The following is a 16474-nucleotide window of genomic DNA, read 5'->3' on the forward strand; positions in this document are numbered from 1 at the left end:
ACATATGCCCTGATACAAGGGTGGAAATAACTTTAAAATTGCTAATGGCACATGTACATACTTGCCCTGATATTTTCCATTATACCAGGCGTTTTCTTGTTGTTTTTAAATTAAACAACACTTAATACCAAAGTCAACTGGACATGTGAAGTGATATACAAATTTGAGACAGTGGTAGCAATGCCGGGCAATGGGTGATACTGGCACTGTGAACTGGAATGTTGTAGCAATGGCAATGTTCTTGATACTGGCACTGTGAACTCATAGCTTGATCTTCTCTTGCTCATCGTTGGCTCAAGATGCCAAGAAGGCTGTCCCAGACTCGGGCTGTTCTGTCCCACCACCTCCACCACCACCACCCTGTGCCCCTCCACCCCTCCTCCTCCACCACCACCCCTCCGCCAGCCAGCACTACCCCACAGAAGCTGGTGTTTAAGAAGAAGAAGAGGAGTGATGATGACCGGGTAGGGGATGTAATCATCAGTCTTTGTATCCTCTGGAATATCTCATGTTCTTGTTCCCCTACCAAAGTGGGCGCCATCAATATTCTCTATATTGTAAGAAAATATACACAGAGCTTTCATTGTCAGATACTGTCACAACTTTTTTTTTTTTTTTTTTTGAATACATACTTAAAAGACAAGTAGTTTAACATGCTTATTTCCATTGCTACATCACTGACAATCACACAATATTTTGTTCAAGGTTTATTATATATCCTCAGCTATCATGTCCCTATTTCTCTTTGTGTTATATGCATGTTTTGAAAAACAAGGAAAATCAATTATAAAATCAAAATGGAATATGACTGAATGCATCTCTTTGTTTCAGACACCAGAAGAAAACAAGTCTTCTGGGAAGATGGTGGTTACTGCAGCTGACTTGCTGAAAGTCAAACTGAGGTCAACACCACGTGACACCCCACATGGAGGCCATGAACAGGTACGGGATGTTACATCATGGAGGTGGAAAGTTCATTGCAATACAGTTTGTCCAGTATGGCACACGATCAGGTTGAACCATTGTCTTATTCTAATATTTAAAATGCACATATTAAAGTTTTATTTTATTTTGATAAATGGGTTCATTAACACAAGATACATGCTCAATTACAAACGATTAAACAAATTCATGAAACGTTTTTCTGTAAAATTGTCATATAAGTCTTAAATTGTTTCTGATCGGAGCAACAGCATAGAATGTAAATCCCAAGCAGATGTGGGGCTGGGATGATCAAATTGTTTGATGTACCATAAGTTACTGTGCAGAGTTGCTTCCCTTGGGAACACCAGGAACCTGTTCATGCATCAGTAGATGTTGTCCACTGACTGTCTTCCCTTATTATCTCAGGCCGATGGTAAAGCCCCTGTTGTGAGTGTGGAGGACTTGAAGAGGGTGTCGCTGCGGAAGACCCAGTCGGCCGTCACTCTGGGGGAACTTGGCAAGGAGAACATGCAACACATGTAAGACAACCTATTACTAATCATTAACTACCTGTTACCTTATCGGTAACAACCTATTACTTATCACTAACAACCTATTACTTACAACTAACAAATATTTATGGTTTCAGGACAACTGAAACTAAACTATTCTTTCACATTTACATGATGTTTACTGATTTATTGAACGATAAATTGAAATGATAAAATTGTTGTGATATTTGAAGTTTAATTGGATCATCAAAAGGTGGGTACGCTTATTTTCGCAAAAGCACACCTGAATTATCTGCCTGGTGCCCTATGACACCCATCGAAAAACTTGCATTTTCCTCCTGTGTGATGATGTCCCCTCTTGCCCCGTTCAGGCTCCTCCAGGAGGTCATGGTCAACCGCTTCAAGCTGAAGAAGACCACCGTCCAGAGGTAGGTGGGCCGGATGGTTTGTTGGTTGGTTGGTTATTTAACGCCGCACTCAGCAATATTCCAGCTGTATGGTGACGGTCTGTAAATAATGGAGTCTGGACCAGACAATCCAGTGATCAACATCATCAGCATCAATCTACGCAATCAACCAAGTCAGCGAGCCTGACCACCCGATCCCGTTAGTCGCCTCAATGTTTTGTTCATTTGGGAGTAGATTCTAGCAGGACATACAAACATCATTAACAAACTAGTCATGTCCGCTGCCAATACAGGACTCCATTGGTTAGTGGGCTTCGGTTGAAGAGAAAAAAAATATTTGCAGGGCTCCAGATAATTTTTCAACATCAGGAGTACGTACTCCTTATTTTTTCAATATAGGAGTACAGGAAAAACTTAAGAGCAGATTTTGAGTACTGAATGGAATTTACTGACGTATCAGTAATCTTGTGTTTCGTTTCATTTATATGCACCATAACATTGCTACTCTTGTGTAAACAGGTCAAACAATAAAACAATACTTCTTCAGCTAAATTCGTCTGTAAATGATTCTAAGACCGTACACCACTGCTGTGGTGCGTATCTGCTACGTTTATTAAATTATTTCCTATCGTATTGTGCATATTTTTTATCCATACATACGCCGATATGGCCTTTATCTGTAGCCCTGTATTTGTGTCGGTACAACAGAGTATAAGTTAGTTATTGTAGATCATTAGGTTGCGATTTTTTCAAGGTAAAAAATGTGCAGCAGGTAAATGTCAGTTTGCAGCAGTTAGTTTGAATTATACAAGAAGAAAATGAGTAAATATTTCGTGGTGATTATGAGACAGCTACACATCATGATACTCGTCTCTGTATATACAGGAGTTGAAGGGACTGATGAATTTGGAATTGGAATTTGCCAATGTTTGACACAAATGTAAAATGATGGATAAGGAAGGGTCAGGGACCACGTAAATACTTCGACACAAACGTTTAACATGGTGTTTGACTGTATACAAATTCGTTGTGAAACAGGAAATACTCCTGTGTTAATAAAACATCATTGACAAGGGTTATATCTTGTTTTTCATCTGATTCTTTTGATGGACATTACATACAAGACAGCCAGTTTTCCTTCGTAATTGTACCCTAATATTATACACAAGAAACTATGGTGATGTACTTGTTATGTCAGGAGTCCGGGTGGAACCCCCATCATTGACAGCGGGGAGAAGAAGAGGAAGAGGGAGACAGGCCAGGGTCTCACTCCCATCATGACGAGGGCCCTCAGGAAGAAGTTTAGGGTATGTCAGAAATATTACCTCACCTCCATGGTCTCATCTGTCTGGAGAGTGAAGGTCATTGGTTCGATGCTTGGATACAGCATACCAATAGACCTCAAGAGATGCTACTTCTTGTTACAGTGCATGTAGACTTAGTCTCTAAAATATGTACATAGTTTTGATAGAAACAAACTGTATAATTTACTTAATGGGTAATAAGATCAAACATACAGGAAAACCACATGCCTTCATGTTTTGTTAACGTTTATTCATGCTGGAAAATATTTGTGCATTTGCAAAATAGTACATAGTACGCGATGTAACATGGATATCATCACCATGGTAACCATCCTCTCTGTGCACAGCTGATCCAGTCTGACAGCATCTCCTCCGGTGACTCATCCAGCTCTTTCTCCAGCCCCGACCTCCCTCCGTCAAACACAGCATCATTTACCTCGGCGTCAGCCTCCACGCCAACATCAGCCACCACAGACAAGACGACCAAGTCAAAGCGGCGGCGATCGCGGCGTAGCAGCGTAAACATGCGATCACCCTTGGTGGACATCAACAACGTGAGCGAGACGCAGGAGGTGGCTATATCTCCACTGTGATACCTCAGTCCTATGTTGTGGTGTATGATTTATTTGGCCAGAGCCTGTATCTGGTGTCCCTTGCCCTTATATTTAAAACCCAACTCACTCATTCACTTCATACCTTGTTCTCTCTACTGATCAAACCTTGTTCTCTCTACTGATCAAACCATGTTCACACTACTGATCAAACCTTGTTCTCTCTACTGATCAAACCTTGTTCTCTCTACTGATCAAACCTTGTTCTCTCTACTGATCAAACCTTGTTCTCACTACCGATCAAACCTTGTTCTCACTACTGATCAAACCTTGTTCTCACTACTGATCAAACCTTGTTCTCACTACTGATCAAACCTTGTTCTCACTACCGATCAAACCTTGTTCACTACCGATCAAACCTTGTTCACACTACCGATCAAACCTTGTTCTCACTTCTGATCAAACTTCTCTACTGATCAAACCTTGTTCTCACTGATCAAACCTTGTTCTCACTACTGATCAAACCTTGTTCTCTCTACTGATCAAACCTTGTTCTCACTACTGATCAAACCTTGTTTCTCAAACTCACACTACTGATCAAACCATGTTCACACTACTGACTATCCTCACTAATGATCAAACCTTGTTCTCTCTACTGATCAAACCTTACTCACTACTCTCAAACTTGTTCTCACTACTGATCAAACCTTGTTCTCACTACCTGATCAAACCTTGTTCATCACCTTGTTCTCTCTACTGATCAAACCTTGTTCTCTCTACCGATCAAACCTTGTTCTCTCTACTGATCAAACCTTGTTCTCACTACTGATCAAACCTTGTTCTCACTACTGATCAAACCTTGTTCACACTACCGATCAAACCTTGTTCTCACTACTGATCAAACCTTGTTCACACTACCGATCAAACCTTGTTCTCACTACCGATCAAACCTTGTTCTCACTACTGATCAAACCTTGTTCTCATAAACCTTGTTCTCTGATCAAACCTTGTTCTCACATCACTGATCAAACCATGTTCTCACTACCGATCAAACCTTGTTCTCACACATCTACTGATCAAACCATGTTCACACTACTGATCAAACCATGTCACTACTGATCAAACCTTGTTCACACTACTGATCAAACCTTGTTCACACTACTGATCAAACCTTGTTCTCACTACTGATCAAACCATGTACACACTACTGATCAAACCATGTACACACTACTGATCAAACCTTGTTCACACTACTGATCAACCATGATCAAATCAAACCATGTTCACACTACTGATCAAATCTTGTTCTCACTACTGATCAAACCTTGTTCTCACTACTGATCAAACCTTGTTCACACTACTGATCAAACCTTGTTCTCACTACTGATCAAACCTTGTTCTCACTACTGATCAAACCTTGTTCACACTACTGATCAAACAATGTTCACACTACTGATCAAACCTTGTTCTCACTACCGATCAAACCTTGTTCTCACTACTGATCAAACCATGTACACACTACTGATCAAACCATGTACACACTACTGATCAAACCATGTTCACACCGGTGATCAAACCATGTACACGCCACTGATCAAATCATATTGACAAAACAAATAGGATAGCTTAGTGACTTTCAATCACTATCATATCATTTATTATTGTTAATGACAAAGTTTTCCAATTGTTTCGTGAGCACATTCAAACAATGTGTTTATGTCATGTTGATGAGAAAAATCTTCATGTAAGTCCATTTAAAAATCATGTTGAAATCTTAAGCTTTGAATGTGAATGTAATATGATATTAGTAAACGGGTAAATACGATATAGTGGATGTGTTTCTGTGTAGAGATAGCCAGATCAAGGGGCTGGACTTAATTGTCTTTCACCACAGACTGTTCTACGGACTGAATGCCGAACACCCAGATTTACTTCCCCACAATACTACCATTGTGTGGAGCTGTGATATTGCTGGAATATTGCTTACAGCGGCATAAAACTATATTCACTCGCCTACTACTAACAGACTGGTCTGACCCACCTCGGTACTAGGGCTGCAATGAATCCACTCGGAGGAGAATATGATACAATCCACGGATATTGTGTACTGAATACAGTACAAGCTCCGCTGTAGATGTATTATTGAATATACAGAGAAACAATAACAAAAGTATTCTTTGTCAAGTTTTGGCCATGTTGACAGTGTTAGTTTACTTAGAGAAACAAATAAAGGATCACAGGAAAATTAAAGCGTTCCTTTAATATTTTCCACTTTACATCACGAGCTCTGAATAACGCTGTGGTGATGAATACTGGAAAATAATATAGGAACGCTTTAATTTTCCTGTGATCCTTTATTTGTTTCTCTCAGTATATATCACAGCTTTGACCAGTGACCACATGTGTATTACTGTCAAATCTAATATATAAGAGTGTTGACTATTTGCTTGTCTTTCTTGGATATAATCCAGTTTAAGTATCTTGTTTTGATAATTAACACCCAAATTCAAGTAAAGAGACTCCTTGTAGAAATATTCATGAAATTCCATTCAGGTGATCACAAACAACGAAATAATTAATTCATGAAGAGATACGGTTCGATTCACGAATACACAAGTGTATGGTAACAGCCCTAGTAACCATGTAATTGTGTTGTGTGGTGTTGCAGTGAGGTAGTACTGTGAAACCCACATTAGCAAATAAACACAGTGATTGGCAGAATTAAGAAATGCATGTCAATTTGTTCTTGAAGCAGCCGATAGTCTGGTCTTTCTTACACATCTCTTATATATCTCTACAGAGGCCCCTGTAAGGTGGAGAGTGAAACTCATTCCTTTTTGTTTAAAAAAGCCAGGGCCCTGTTTCACAAAGCTCTCGTAAGCCTAAGATCTTTTCTCGTAGCATTCGTAGTCCCTATGTTACGGTATAGGAGGTACAAATACTATGAGAAAAGTTACGAGATCTTAGGCTTACGAGAGCTTTGTGAAACAGGGTCCAGGAATCTGCTGCTACACTCACTTGTACCCCTTGTAATGAATGTTGATCATTATTAAAATATAAATAGAATATTTATTTCTCTGAAGGGAAGAGCCAATCTAGTGTATTTTACCCTGTTTATTTTTTTTTCTGTACAATCAGCTTGTTTTATTTGTTGTTGAAAATATGGGGGTTAATTGTACCGAATGAACCTTTTATCAAAACAAAAGACTGATTGCTAATTCCCAAGGATTCAGTCCCTGTTGCACCTGTAAGGTATCCTTGTAGATGTTGCGAAATGTGTTTTGTTGAAATATAGTAAAATATGTGTTTCTGTCATATCATTCATTTTTTAAGGTGATCTCAGTAAGTTTTCATCTATCTTGGAAATACAATTCCCATCTCTGCAGGATCGTCATGTAAGGTGGGGTATACACCTGGGCATAGATGAGGTTGATGTCTGTGTTCATATGGGTGTGGGTTAAACATCAGTCATATTTATTTTGTGGAACATAGTCAATATTTCACTGGTTCTTTGTACACAATGTTCTCTATTTATAGAGCTGTCTGCTTGGCATAATAGTTGTAGCCCCTTGTATCTCCTAATATGGCTCAGCATCCTAGATTTGTATTGCTTGTTTTTCAAACTATCTCTCTTTATATTTAACAAGACAAAAGGCACAGAAATTGTTTATTATGTACCTATTTTAGAAGATGTTTCTGTAAAATGTGTTTAATGATTTTATGTTTGTTAAAACTTAATGCATAATATGCATTCATATTTATACAACTCATGCATATTTCATCATCTCAAGAAAGATGCATTTTATGGAAGCTTCTGACTCTCATAATGCTAACTGGTGCCTTGTCTTGTTGATCAATGTTATACAATACTCACTGACTGCCAGACATTTACTGATTGCATGTATTCAGCTTTGCCTGATCACAATTTAAAAGTTTCATTTTCATTTGTTGTTTAATGCCGCACTCAGCAATATTCAACCTGTATGGGGCGATTTTTGAATAATTGAGTCTGGACCAGACAATCCAGTGATCACAAGCATTGACTTCAAGGTAATGTAATAGTAATGCTTCATGCCTCTGCATAGTCATGTTATTTGTGGGGCGGTGGGGTAGCCTAATGGTTAAAGCGTTGACTCGTCACGCCGAAGACCCGGGTTCGAATCCCCACATGGGCACAATGTGTGAAGCCCATTTCTGGTGTCCCCCGCCGTGATGTTGCTGGAATATTGCTATAAAGCGGCATAAAACCAAACTCAGTCAGTCAGTCAGTCAGTCATGTTATTTGTAGGGTGTTGGTTTACATGCTTCTACTGGATGGTCATCGTCTGTATTTCCTGTTTCCTGATAATGTGGCGGGTAGGTATGAATGCTGGCATATGGAACCCTGATGCCGAAATTCATGTGATTAAATAAATAATGAGACAAAGTCCAAGTTGATTTTACTTTCCGATTCGAAATTCTAGTGACTTCTTTAACGTGTTCAGTTTCATCACTTGTGTGGCTGATAGATAACTTATCTGTAGTGTTGCATAATGACGTTCAGTTGCTTTGGTTTTACTCCATTAAATTGCATGTTCAAAATGCCAGTGAATTCCTGTAATCAACTGCAAGTGAACAATTGCATAATAATTTGATAGAAATTGACCAGAAATGTAAGTTATGAATGGCTTGGAATAAGCTGCAACGGTATATGTGTGCTGTCGTGTATGGTTTAGGCAGAAATATCAGCAGTTATGAGATCATCCTGTTCCCTGTTTAATTGATTTCACTTTGATCTGTGCAAATGATTAAAACATAACATAAAAGATGTATGTACTGTATGTGTGTTTGCAATATTCAGATTGATTTTTAGTTTGTCAAACATCCAACCAGACTAACTGAAGAATACCAATGCCATTGTTTTCTAGTCAAACATTTACTTCATTCACTGACATGTGCTAACTAAGAAAGTGTAATCCCAAATATAACATATGTTATAACAAGCCTGTAACAAGATTGTGTTTTGAATCAGTTATATGGTAACTGGAATAACCACCACACTATATATCTCTGTGGTTCTGGAAGATGCATTCCTTCCGTTTTCTCTCTGATCTCACTACAATAAGACTTAAGCTCTTGCTAACCCTTTGGTTTACTGGAGAGAGAACTAACTTCTGGTTTTAAACGAGATTCGTTTGTTGATGCTATTCGAAGTGTTGTTACAGAAAAGTTGAAAAGTTGTTCACTCACTCACTTGTACTATCACTGCTCCCTTCCAGTGTGGCACTGTTGTCATCTTTACATTTCTGTCTCCTTCCATCACTGTAACAATTATAATATGTCCTGTTTGGGGGTACTGGTAACCATGAGTGTTTAGTACATGGTTGGTGCTAGAACTACATACCACACTGACACAGCTATATCCTGTATGTGTCATGTGGTCATTGTAGAATCACTTTGTTGGCTTTAAAAACACCTTATATTTAGAAATTGTGTATTGCCTAAATCTTCATAAATGATATAAGGCTTGATTTGTTGCCGATATGTTCATTGCACCCAGTCCTTTCATTAAACACACACAAGGCAAAGTGATTCATTTGTTCTCACTAGTAATACATTGCTTGGTTGAATGAGAATGTAATTGGTGCACGCTTAGATTTTTGTCTTTCATATATTCATATTGTCAGTTACTTGATATAACTGCATGTTGATTTAGGTGTTATTTGAAAGGATGACCTACTAGCTTCCACTGTAATGCACTGAATATTATCTGTTGCCAGAAAATAGCATCTTAGACCAGTTCCAGGTTTTATCTGATTGTATGGCTGTGTAGGGAATATTCACCTAGCTTTCATATATTTACTTTGCTTATGGACTTCAGAAATTATGTTTGTGTACATTTTATCTTTGTTGACATTATATAGTTTTTAGTTGCAATACCTTTAGTGAGTCTGTGATAAGGTATTAAAGTTTTATTATAATTCCGATTTGTTTGAGTTTTATTTAATGTCTTACTGTATGAGATGATCTCCGAGAACAGTCTTGTCTTGTTAGGAAGGAGTCTTTGAATTGCCAATGGTATCGCCTGAGATAAATTCAATTCTTAGCATTGTCTGAGATACATTCATGCTTTGAAAAGTTTCGACAAATGCAACAAGGCGAATTAAACATATTACTGAGTGTTTGCGACCCATGAAGGTGCGGGTTAGAATTGATCTTCAGTAGCCCATGCTTGTCGTAAGTGGCGACTATGGTCCGTTTGGCTCAAAATAGGACCGATGAATTGCTATCTAACTCAACAACCAGTAAACATATAATACTCAAGCGTTCCTTTAATATTTTCCACTTAACATCACGAGCTTTGAATAGCGCTGTGAGGATGAATACTGGAAAATAATAAAGGAACGCTTAAATTTTCCTGTGATCCTTTATTTGTTTCTCTCAGTATATATCAGGGCATTTACCAGTGACCACATGTGTATTACTGTCAAATCTAATATATAAGAGTGTTGACTATTTGCTTGTCTTTCTTGGATATAATCCAGTTTAAGTATCTTGTCTGATCATAGTCCAAACATCATACCAACTCTGTGATATTTTTGCAGAATTTATGTCCTAAAAATAAAAAAAACTGTTTAACAAACTATCATTAACATTTTGACACAGTTCACGATTTGTTACGAGGGAGGGTTGTAAAGAAAGGAACAGCCAGGTGTGCGAGAAAGGATGGAGACAGCACAGGTAAATGATTCAATAACTTCGTCGGCACCTGTGCACGTGCTCCAAGTACATCTGACTGTTCCTCTCTTTGCAGTCCTCCTTGCTGGATATTGCCCTGATTCTCATATTGCGATATATTGCAATAATTTAAGAGATATTGCAATATATATTATGATATATTGAGTGGAGGGTTTCTGCCCAAGTGCGTACATAATAAATCCATAATAGCTCTGTGTGTGTCGTGTTTGTGCGACATTATCTTCTTAGTTGCTGTTACACCATACTTTCAGGGTCCCAGTCCTCATTGTGTATGACTGTATGCCAATGGTTTACAGATAAATGAAATGATATAGAAACTTAATGTGGAATGTTTAATTGAGGTATTGCAACAAAGGTTTGAGAACATAATGATATAAAGTATAGAAAAAGTATAACATAAAGAGAGAGAGGGGGGGAAGAATTGATTTTGTACATGACATGAGGGGGGTGGTTTGGGGGGGCATTCACATTGTACATGCTTCTTCATAAAAGTCATCATCACCCCTGAGCCATAAATTATGAGCGGTCCCTTAATTCCTCCCAAATGTCACAAATGAAACCATTCAAACCCACAAAACGTAACGCATTTGCTAGAATATTTGGCACTTTTGGAGCCACTTATAAAGATACTCCAACTTGTTACATGAAACCAACAGAAATAAAAGTATATTTGGCACTTTAAGATCACATTTTTAGCTTGGAAATCAGGGGCAGATGATACAAAGGGAGCTAACTCTGGATGACCCAATCTGCAGAATCTGAACCATATCGCGATAATCGTATCGCGAGATACTGCACCGGTATATACCGGTTTATCGGTAATATTGCACAGCCCTACCATCTATATTATTCTTCAATTTCCGGTGAACGAACGAGTCGGGTTTTACCCCGTTTTATACAATGTCCACTACAAAAATGTACCCATGGCGAACCACAGGTTTCAGTGTAATCTGTTGACGCACTATAGGCTTCTCTACCGTCGACATCAACATAAACAAAGAAGGAAGATTTGGCGGGGCAGACCACTGACATCTCAATATACCTGTAGTTTATTGCACGGAAATATTTAAAAACATAATGAAATATGTATTATTATACGGTCATACACCCATAGATCGATAAGATACGGAAATATATATTTCCTTCACAATCTTTGAACTACAATTGTTCTATCATGATCGGTGGACTTTCGGATCAACCTCAACGAAACTGGTTGTATCTGAGTGCCGATTGGCCGTTGCTGTCTGTCAAGGTCAGTGATTGGTCAGTCATCTGGCTGAACATCCACACTCCGCAATCCGAGCTCCTCGCTGCTTAAAATGGCGATGCCCCGTAACTTGGACACTTCCTCTGGGGTCAAGTCACGAACTTTCAACTCCAGGTGTTCCAATACTGAAAAAATGGAAACGAAGAGTTGTTCCGACGTCTGTGACGAGTGGAATACTATAAAGAAAAATGATCATTCACATGCAATTCTCAAGTGAGTGGATACGGTTTTGCGCGGCTTTTAGCAATATTCCAGCAATATCACAGCATGGGACACCTGAAATGGGCTTCACACAGTGTACCCACGTTGGGTGTCGAACCCATGTATTTGGCGTGACGGTTGAACACTTTAGCCACTAGACTACCCCCATCGACACCATCGTGTAAGTATGGAGCTGGATTGTACATATTTAGTCTATGCGACTTGTCATCAGTAAACATGTCCCTTGCTTCATCATTAGACAGGATCAGTATCCAAACATGATAAGAGGCAAGTAAGTGCCTTGACACCAAAAAGTACCCAAAATATAATGACAATCCCGTCCCAATACCGCGAGGTTATTCGAGGATATGCCAATTGCAGGTTACCGAAAGGGGCGAATTTAGACGAAATAAATGGTAAACTTCAACAAGTTTAGAGACCGTTTCTACATGTTTGCATTTTGAAACACCACGTAGAAGAGGAAGATATATGTCTCGGATACTGACAATTACTTTTCATATCCGTATTGAGGGCGGTGGGGTAGTCTAGTGGTTAAAGCGTTGTCTTGTCACGCCGAAGACCCGGGTTCGAATCCCCACATGGGTACAATGAGTGAAGCCCATTTCTGGTGTCCTCCGCCGTGATATTGCTGGAATAATGCTAAAAGCGGCGTAAAAACAAAACTCAGTCAGTCATATCCGTATTGATCACAGGGACTGCTTTCTGTCTACGATTCACGACGTTGTACTATATATAGATGATGAATGTAGAGCAATTCATTTCTAACGCCATTTTGTAGTGGTCACGTGACCGAGTGGAACGCTGTAATTCCTGGCGATACATGAGATGTACTGAAGCAGCCTCCATTACACTTTCAAATCTGGCAACACTTGTTTTGAAAACCAGAGATTCCAAGCATTCCAACGATTCCAAATACATCATGCTGTACTTCCGGTAGACATTTTTCAATTTATGATTGATCTTAAAATTACCTTCAAGAACCCTACCAGATAAATGCAACAAGATAATACAGTTTGAAACATTGTTAAAAGTTTCTAGTTTCCATTATTTAATGCATTGGAATGCATCGTGGGTGTGGAAAGAATATTTAACGGATGTTTAATATGTTGAAAAAAATGAAATTTAATTAAAAGGTTGTGCTTCCAGTGAGAAAATGGTGCCGAGGTTTCCTGCATTTTACGACAGTGTTTCGAAATAGCTGAGAGGGCTCCGGTTTACGGACGTCATAAAGTTGTGTGAATTCAGTTCAGCTTTTTATAATTATATGTCGACAATAGCATTGATTATAACCTTGGAATTTTTAAACATCGTTCTCTGATTTGTGCTTGTGTACCTCTAGGTCTTTTCTTCTTTAGGGTTGCACAAATCTTTTCAACCGTGTCGATCCTAATGGCGGTGTTGATGCACACGTCCTTCAACTTCGTGCACCTGTCGAGCAGCATGACGAGCGCAGAGTCGATTGGTTCGTCACTCAGGTGATCAAAAGCGAGTCGGAAGTTCACTGAAAGAGACATACGAATACTATTTGTTGAACAACACCACATTCCAATCATAAACGACGACCTGTAATGTGTCCAGTACAAACCAGTGAAGGATATCATGAGCAACGTACGCCGTCGGGGTACGATGACACAGCATCATATATGTAATGAGTGAGTGAGTTTAGTTTTACGCCGCTTTTAGCAATATCCCGACGGGGGACAACAGAAATGGGCTGCACATTGTACTCATGTGGAGAATCAAGCCCGGGTCTTCGGTTCGGCGTGACGAGTGAACGCTTTAACCACTAGGCTACCCCCGGCCCTATATATGTTACAGTCCATCTGACCAATTTGGTTGAGTATTACGACCAGTATTAATACTGGAAGCATGCTCTCACCGAACATCCCCAATGGGGCGCTGAACTATTGAAACTTCCCGCTAAGCCCTCATTATAACGGCAGCACGTGTTTCCTCGTATTACATTGGAGCGGTGGGTAGTCTTGGAGTTAAAGCGTTCGCTCGTCACGCCGAAGACCCGGGTTCGATTCCCTTCATTGGTACAATGTTTGAAGTCAATTTCTGGTGTCCTCGCAGTGGTGTTGCTGAAATATTGCTAAAAGCGGAGTAAAACTAACCTCACTCACTCATTCCTCGTGCTATAAATCGGACGCTTCACTTGAACAGTTAACAGATGCCTTTATCGTAAGAAACAAGCCATCAGTCGAGTATTTACCATGCCCGAGTGACGCAACATACGTGATGATAGCGCGAGTACACGCTACCTTCAGACAACACAATCCGACGATACCTCATCCTCCACACTTACTGTCATCCGCGCTAAGGTGCTAAACCGAAGATCGTGGATAGTTATTATTTCCGTTGTCAACAAAACTGTGGACTAGTATCATTTACAAACAATAAACTGGGAGACGGTATTAAACCTTAGGAGGCACTGCGCGATCTGATTGAATATTTCTGGAATGATTCAGTATACTCAAACGCCTTGATGTGATTTGTGAGGCTAATCCAATTACTTGTACAGTCCGTTTGAGTCAGAAACGGACCGATGACTTGCAAATTTTATCATTGTACAAAATTGTTAGAGAAGCACGTGCACAAGTGCCCACCAAGTTATTGATTCATTAGCCCGTGCTGTGCCGTCTCCATCCTTTCTCGCACACCTGGCTGTCCGTTTCTCTGCATTCCTCCCTCGTAACAAATAGTGAACTGTGTCAAAATTTTAATGATAGTTTCTTAAAGAACTTTTTAGGTGGAGTCCGGAAAATTTCAAATATAAGAAAGCTGTTGGGTATAAGTAAATGATAAACATGTGTACTATTTATATTTATGTGGCAATTTTGTACAATGATAAAATTTGCAATTCATCGGTCCGTTTCTGACTCAAACGGACTGTAGCTGTCTGAACAAATGGGCTGTTTGCATTCTACTTCTGCTGAGTTGTTGAAGTGGAACCGTCTTCGATCTTGATGAGCATGGCGATTTGTCATAATACAATACAGGAAAATACATTTATAACGATAAAATGTGGTTGCCGCACACTTACTATTTCTATTGATGGCCATTTAACATGTTACTGTATTGCCTTGATTTTTAATTTTATTTAGTCATTATATATCCCAAATGCAAGCGGGTATCATTCCTGCTGATTTTGAATCAAATTACCCATATTAAACATAGTTACGCCATCGCGCTCTGCTATATTAGGAGCATTAACAAAAACAGAAAATAAAGATATGGTATTCTGCTTGGGTACTTATGTATGAGGTGCAAATGAGGTTGGTATATACCTAGTTGGGCTGAGTAAGTCGAGATGATGTGGGCGAGGACGGCTGACATGTCCTCAGAGGTGGGGTCCCGGTCACTCGGGTAGCGATCCCAGCTGAGGATGTCGACCTCATGTATCGGGACACTCCGGACAAACACCCTTCTGTAATCTTCAATCGACAGCTTCCCTAGAAAATGAAACACAACCTTCGCATGAGGACAACCGTCACTAAAATCACGCCACGAATATGCCGAGATGCTATGATTGCAAGGTTCACTCGAGTCCACAACGATCCGTAGATACTGGAGGCTTGTTCTGCTGTGAGATCGCAAAACCTGAAGAACGTGCTCATCAACGTACAGGTAGTTGAGGTAGAGCTGGCGGAGGCTGGTGAAGCGAGCCAGATTGTCCCGGAAGCGGTTGTCTTGGAATGCTGGGTAACGTAGCTCGAAAAAGTCCTTGATGTGAAGATAGCTGATAGTTTTCCTGGCAGGACTTTGCGCTGCGGAAGCGAGGCACCTCATCCCTTCTGCTGACGTCATGTGAGCTCCAGAGAGGTCAAGCTTTCGTAAGTTTCTCTGTTTTCTAAGGAATTTAGTCAACGCGTCTATAAGTTTTCCCCTTGACAGATCGAAAAACCTCCAGCTGTGGTAGCAGTCGAGATATACAACTTTGAAATAAGTGACTCTCATATTGGGGATTTTTATGGTATGGCCCAGAAAAGTTGCTACAGCTTCTGCGATGGGTCTGGCCGTGTGAAGAACTGGATGTCCGCATTCCAGGACCATACGTCTGAGATGAGGACCAACATGGGTAATAAATTCACATGCTTTCTTCGTATGCTCCGTGGCTCTCATACCAACGAACATGAAGTGACGCTCCCTCCAGAGGGTTGGCGTCCGGAAGATAATGTTCCAATGTTTGCACACCGAGGACATCGAGGCTCTGTCACTGTCTTCAAGGTAGCTGTACACAAGAATGAGGGCCTCGTCTGGCAGTTTGTTCCACCACGAGTCTGACTTGTAAGCAGACAGACTTTTGCTCTTGCTTCTGGTCAATACTGTGTATGTAGAACTTGACGATTTCACCGCTTTGGATTGATTATCCGAACTACTGGAGGACGCCATTGTTGCATTCTTTCAGTTGTTGTGACGTCGTCGCAAACATTTGGAATTGTGACGTCAAAGAATGCAATGACGTCACACATGACATGACGTCAAACTGTGCTATCGGAGCAGTGCGAATTTATGCTCCAAACGCAATATGCCAAATTATCATGTT

General features: G+C 40.0%; 2 protein-coding genes and 2 long non-coding RNA genes across 4 annotated transcripts; 2 read left to right on the forward strand and 2 right to left on the reverse strand.

Annotated features, from left to right (window-relative positions):
• Positions 1 to 291: 291 nt before the first annotated feature.
• On the forward strand, positions 292 to 4099 carry LOC124266061 (proline-rich protein 11-like). The gene is made up of 6 exons (XM_046700878.1): positions 292 to 464; positions 832 to 942; positions 1351 to 1463; positions 1808 to 1864; positions 3042 to 3150; positions 3495 to 4099. Exons 1-6 carry the CDS (start codon positions 300 to 302, stop codon positions 3738 to 3740), a joined length of 801 nt encoding a protein of 266 aa, XP_046556834.1. The 5' UTR covers positions 292 to 299; the 3' UTR covers positions 3741 to 4099.
• LOC124266062 lies at positions 3892 to 4586 on the reverse strand. Its single transcript, XR_006895624.1, has 3 exons — positions 4511 to 4586; positions 4201 to 4223; positions 3892 to 3912 (listed from the first exon to the last, which is right to left on the reverse strand). It is a non-coding gene; the product is annotated as an uncharacterized LOC124266062 (long non-coding RNA).
• Positions 4587 to 7894: 3308 nt separating this feature from the next.
• On the forward strand, positions 7895 to 9661 carry LOC124266063. The gene is made up of 2 exons (XR_006895625.1): positions 7895 to 8632; positions 8682 to 9661. It is a non-coding gene; the product is annotated as an uncharacterized LOC124266063 (long non-coding RNA).
• A 1812-nt stretch (positions 9662 to 11473) lies between these two features.
• Positions 11474 to 16347, reverse strand: LOC124266088 (F-box only protein 39-like). The gene is made up of 3 exons (XM_046700906.1): positions 15216 to 16347; positions 13259 to 13426; positions 11474 to 11828 (listed from the first exon to the last, which is right to left on the reverse strand). Exons 1-3 carry the CDS (start codon positions 16318 to 16320, stop codon positions 11701 to 11703), a joined length of 1401 nt encoding a protein of 466 aa, XP_046556862.1. The 5' UTR covers positions 16321 to 16347; the 3' UTR covers positions 11474 to 11700.
• Between the last annotated feature and the right edge of the window lie 127 nt (positions 16348 to 16474).

The sequence above is a fragment of the Haliotis rubra genome, unplaced genomic scaffold (assembly GCF_003918875.1).
Source record: "Haliotis rubra isolate DU_JTF1 unplaced genomic scaffold, ASM391887v1 Scf123, whole genome shotgun sequence".
Lineage (NCBI taxonomy): Eukaryota > Metazoa > Mollusca > Gastropoda > Lepetellida > Haliotidae > Haliotis > Haliotis rubra.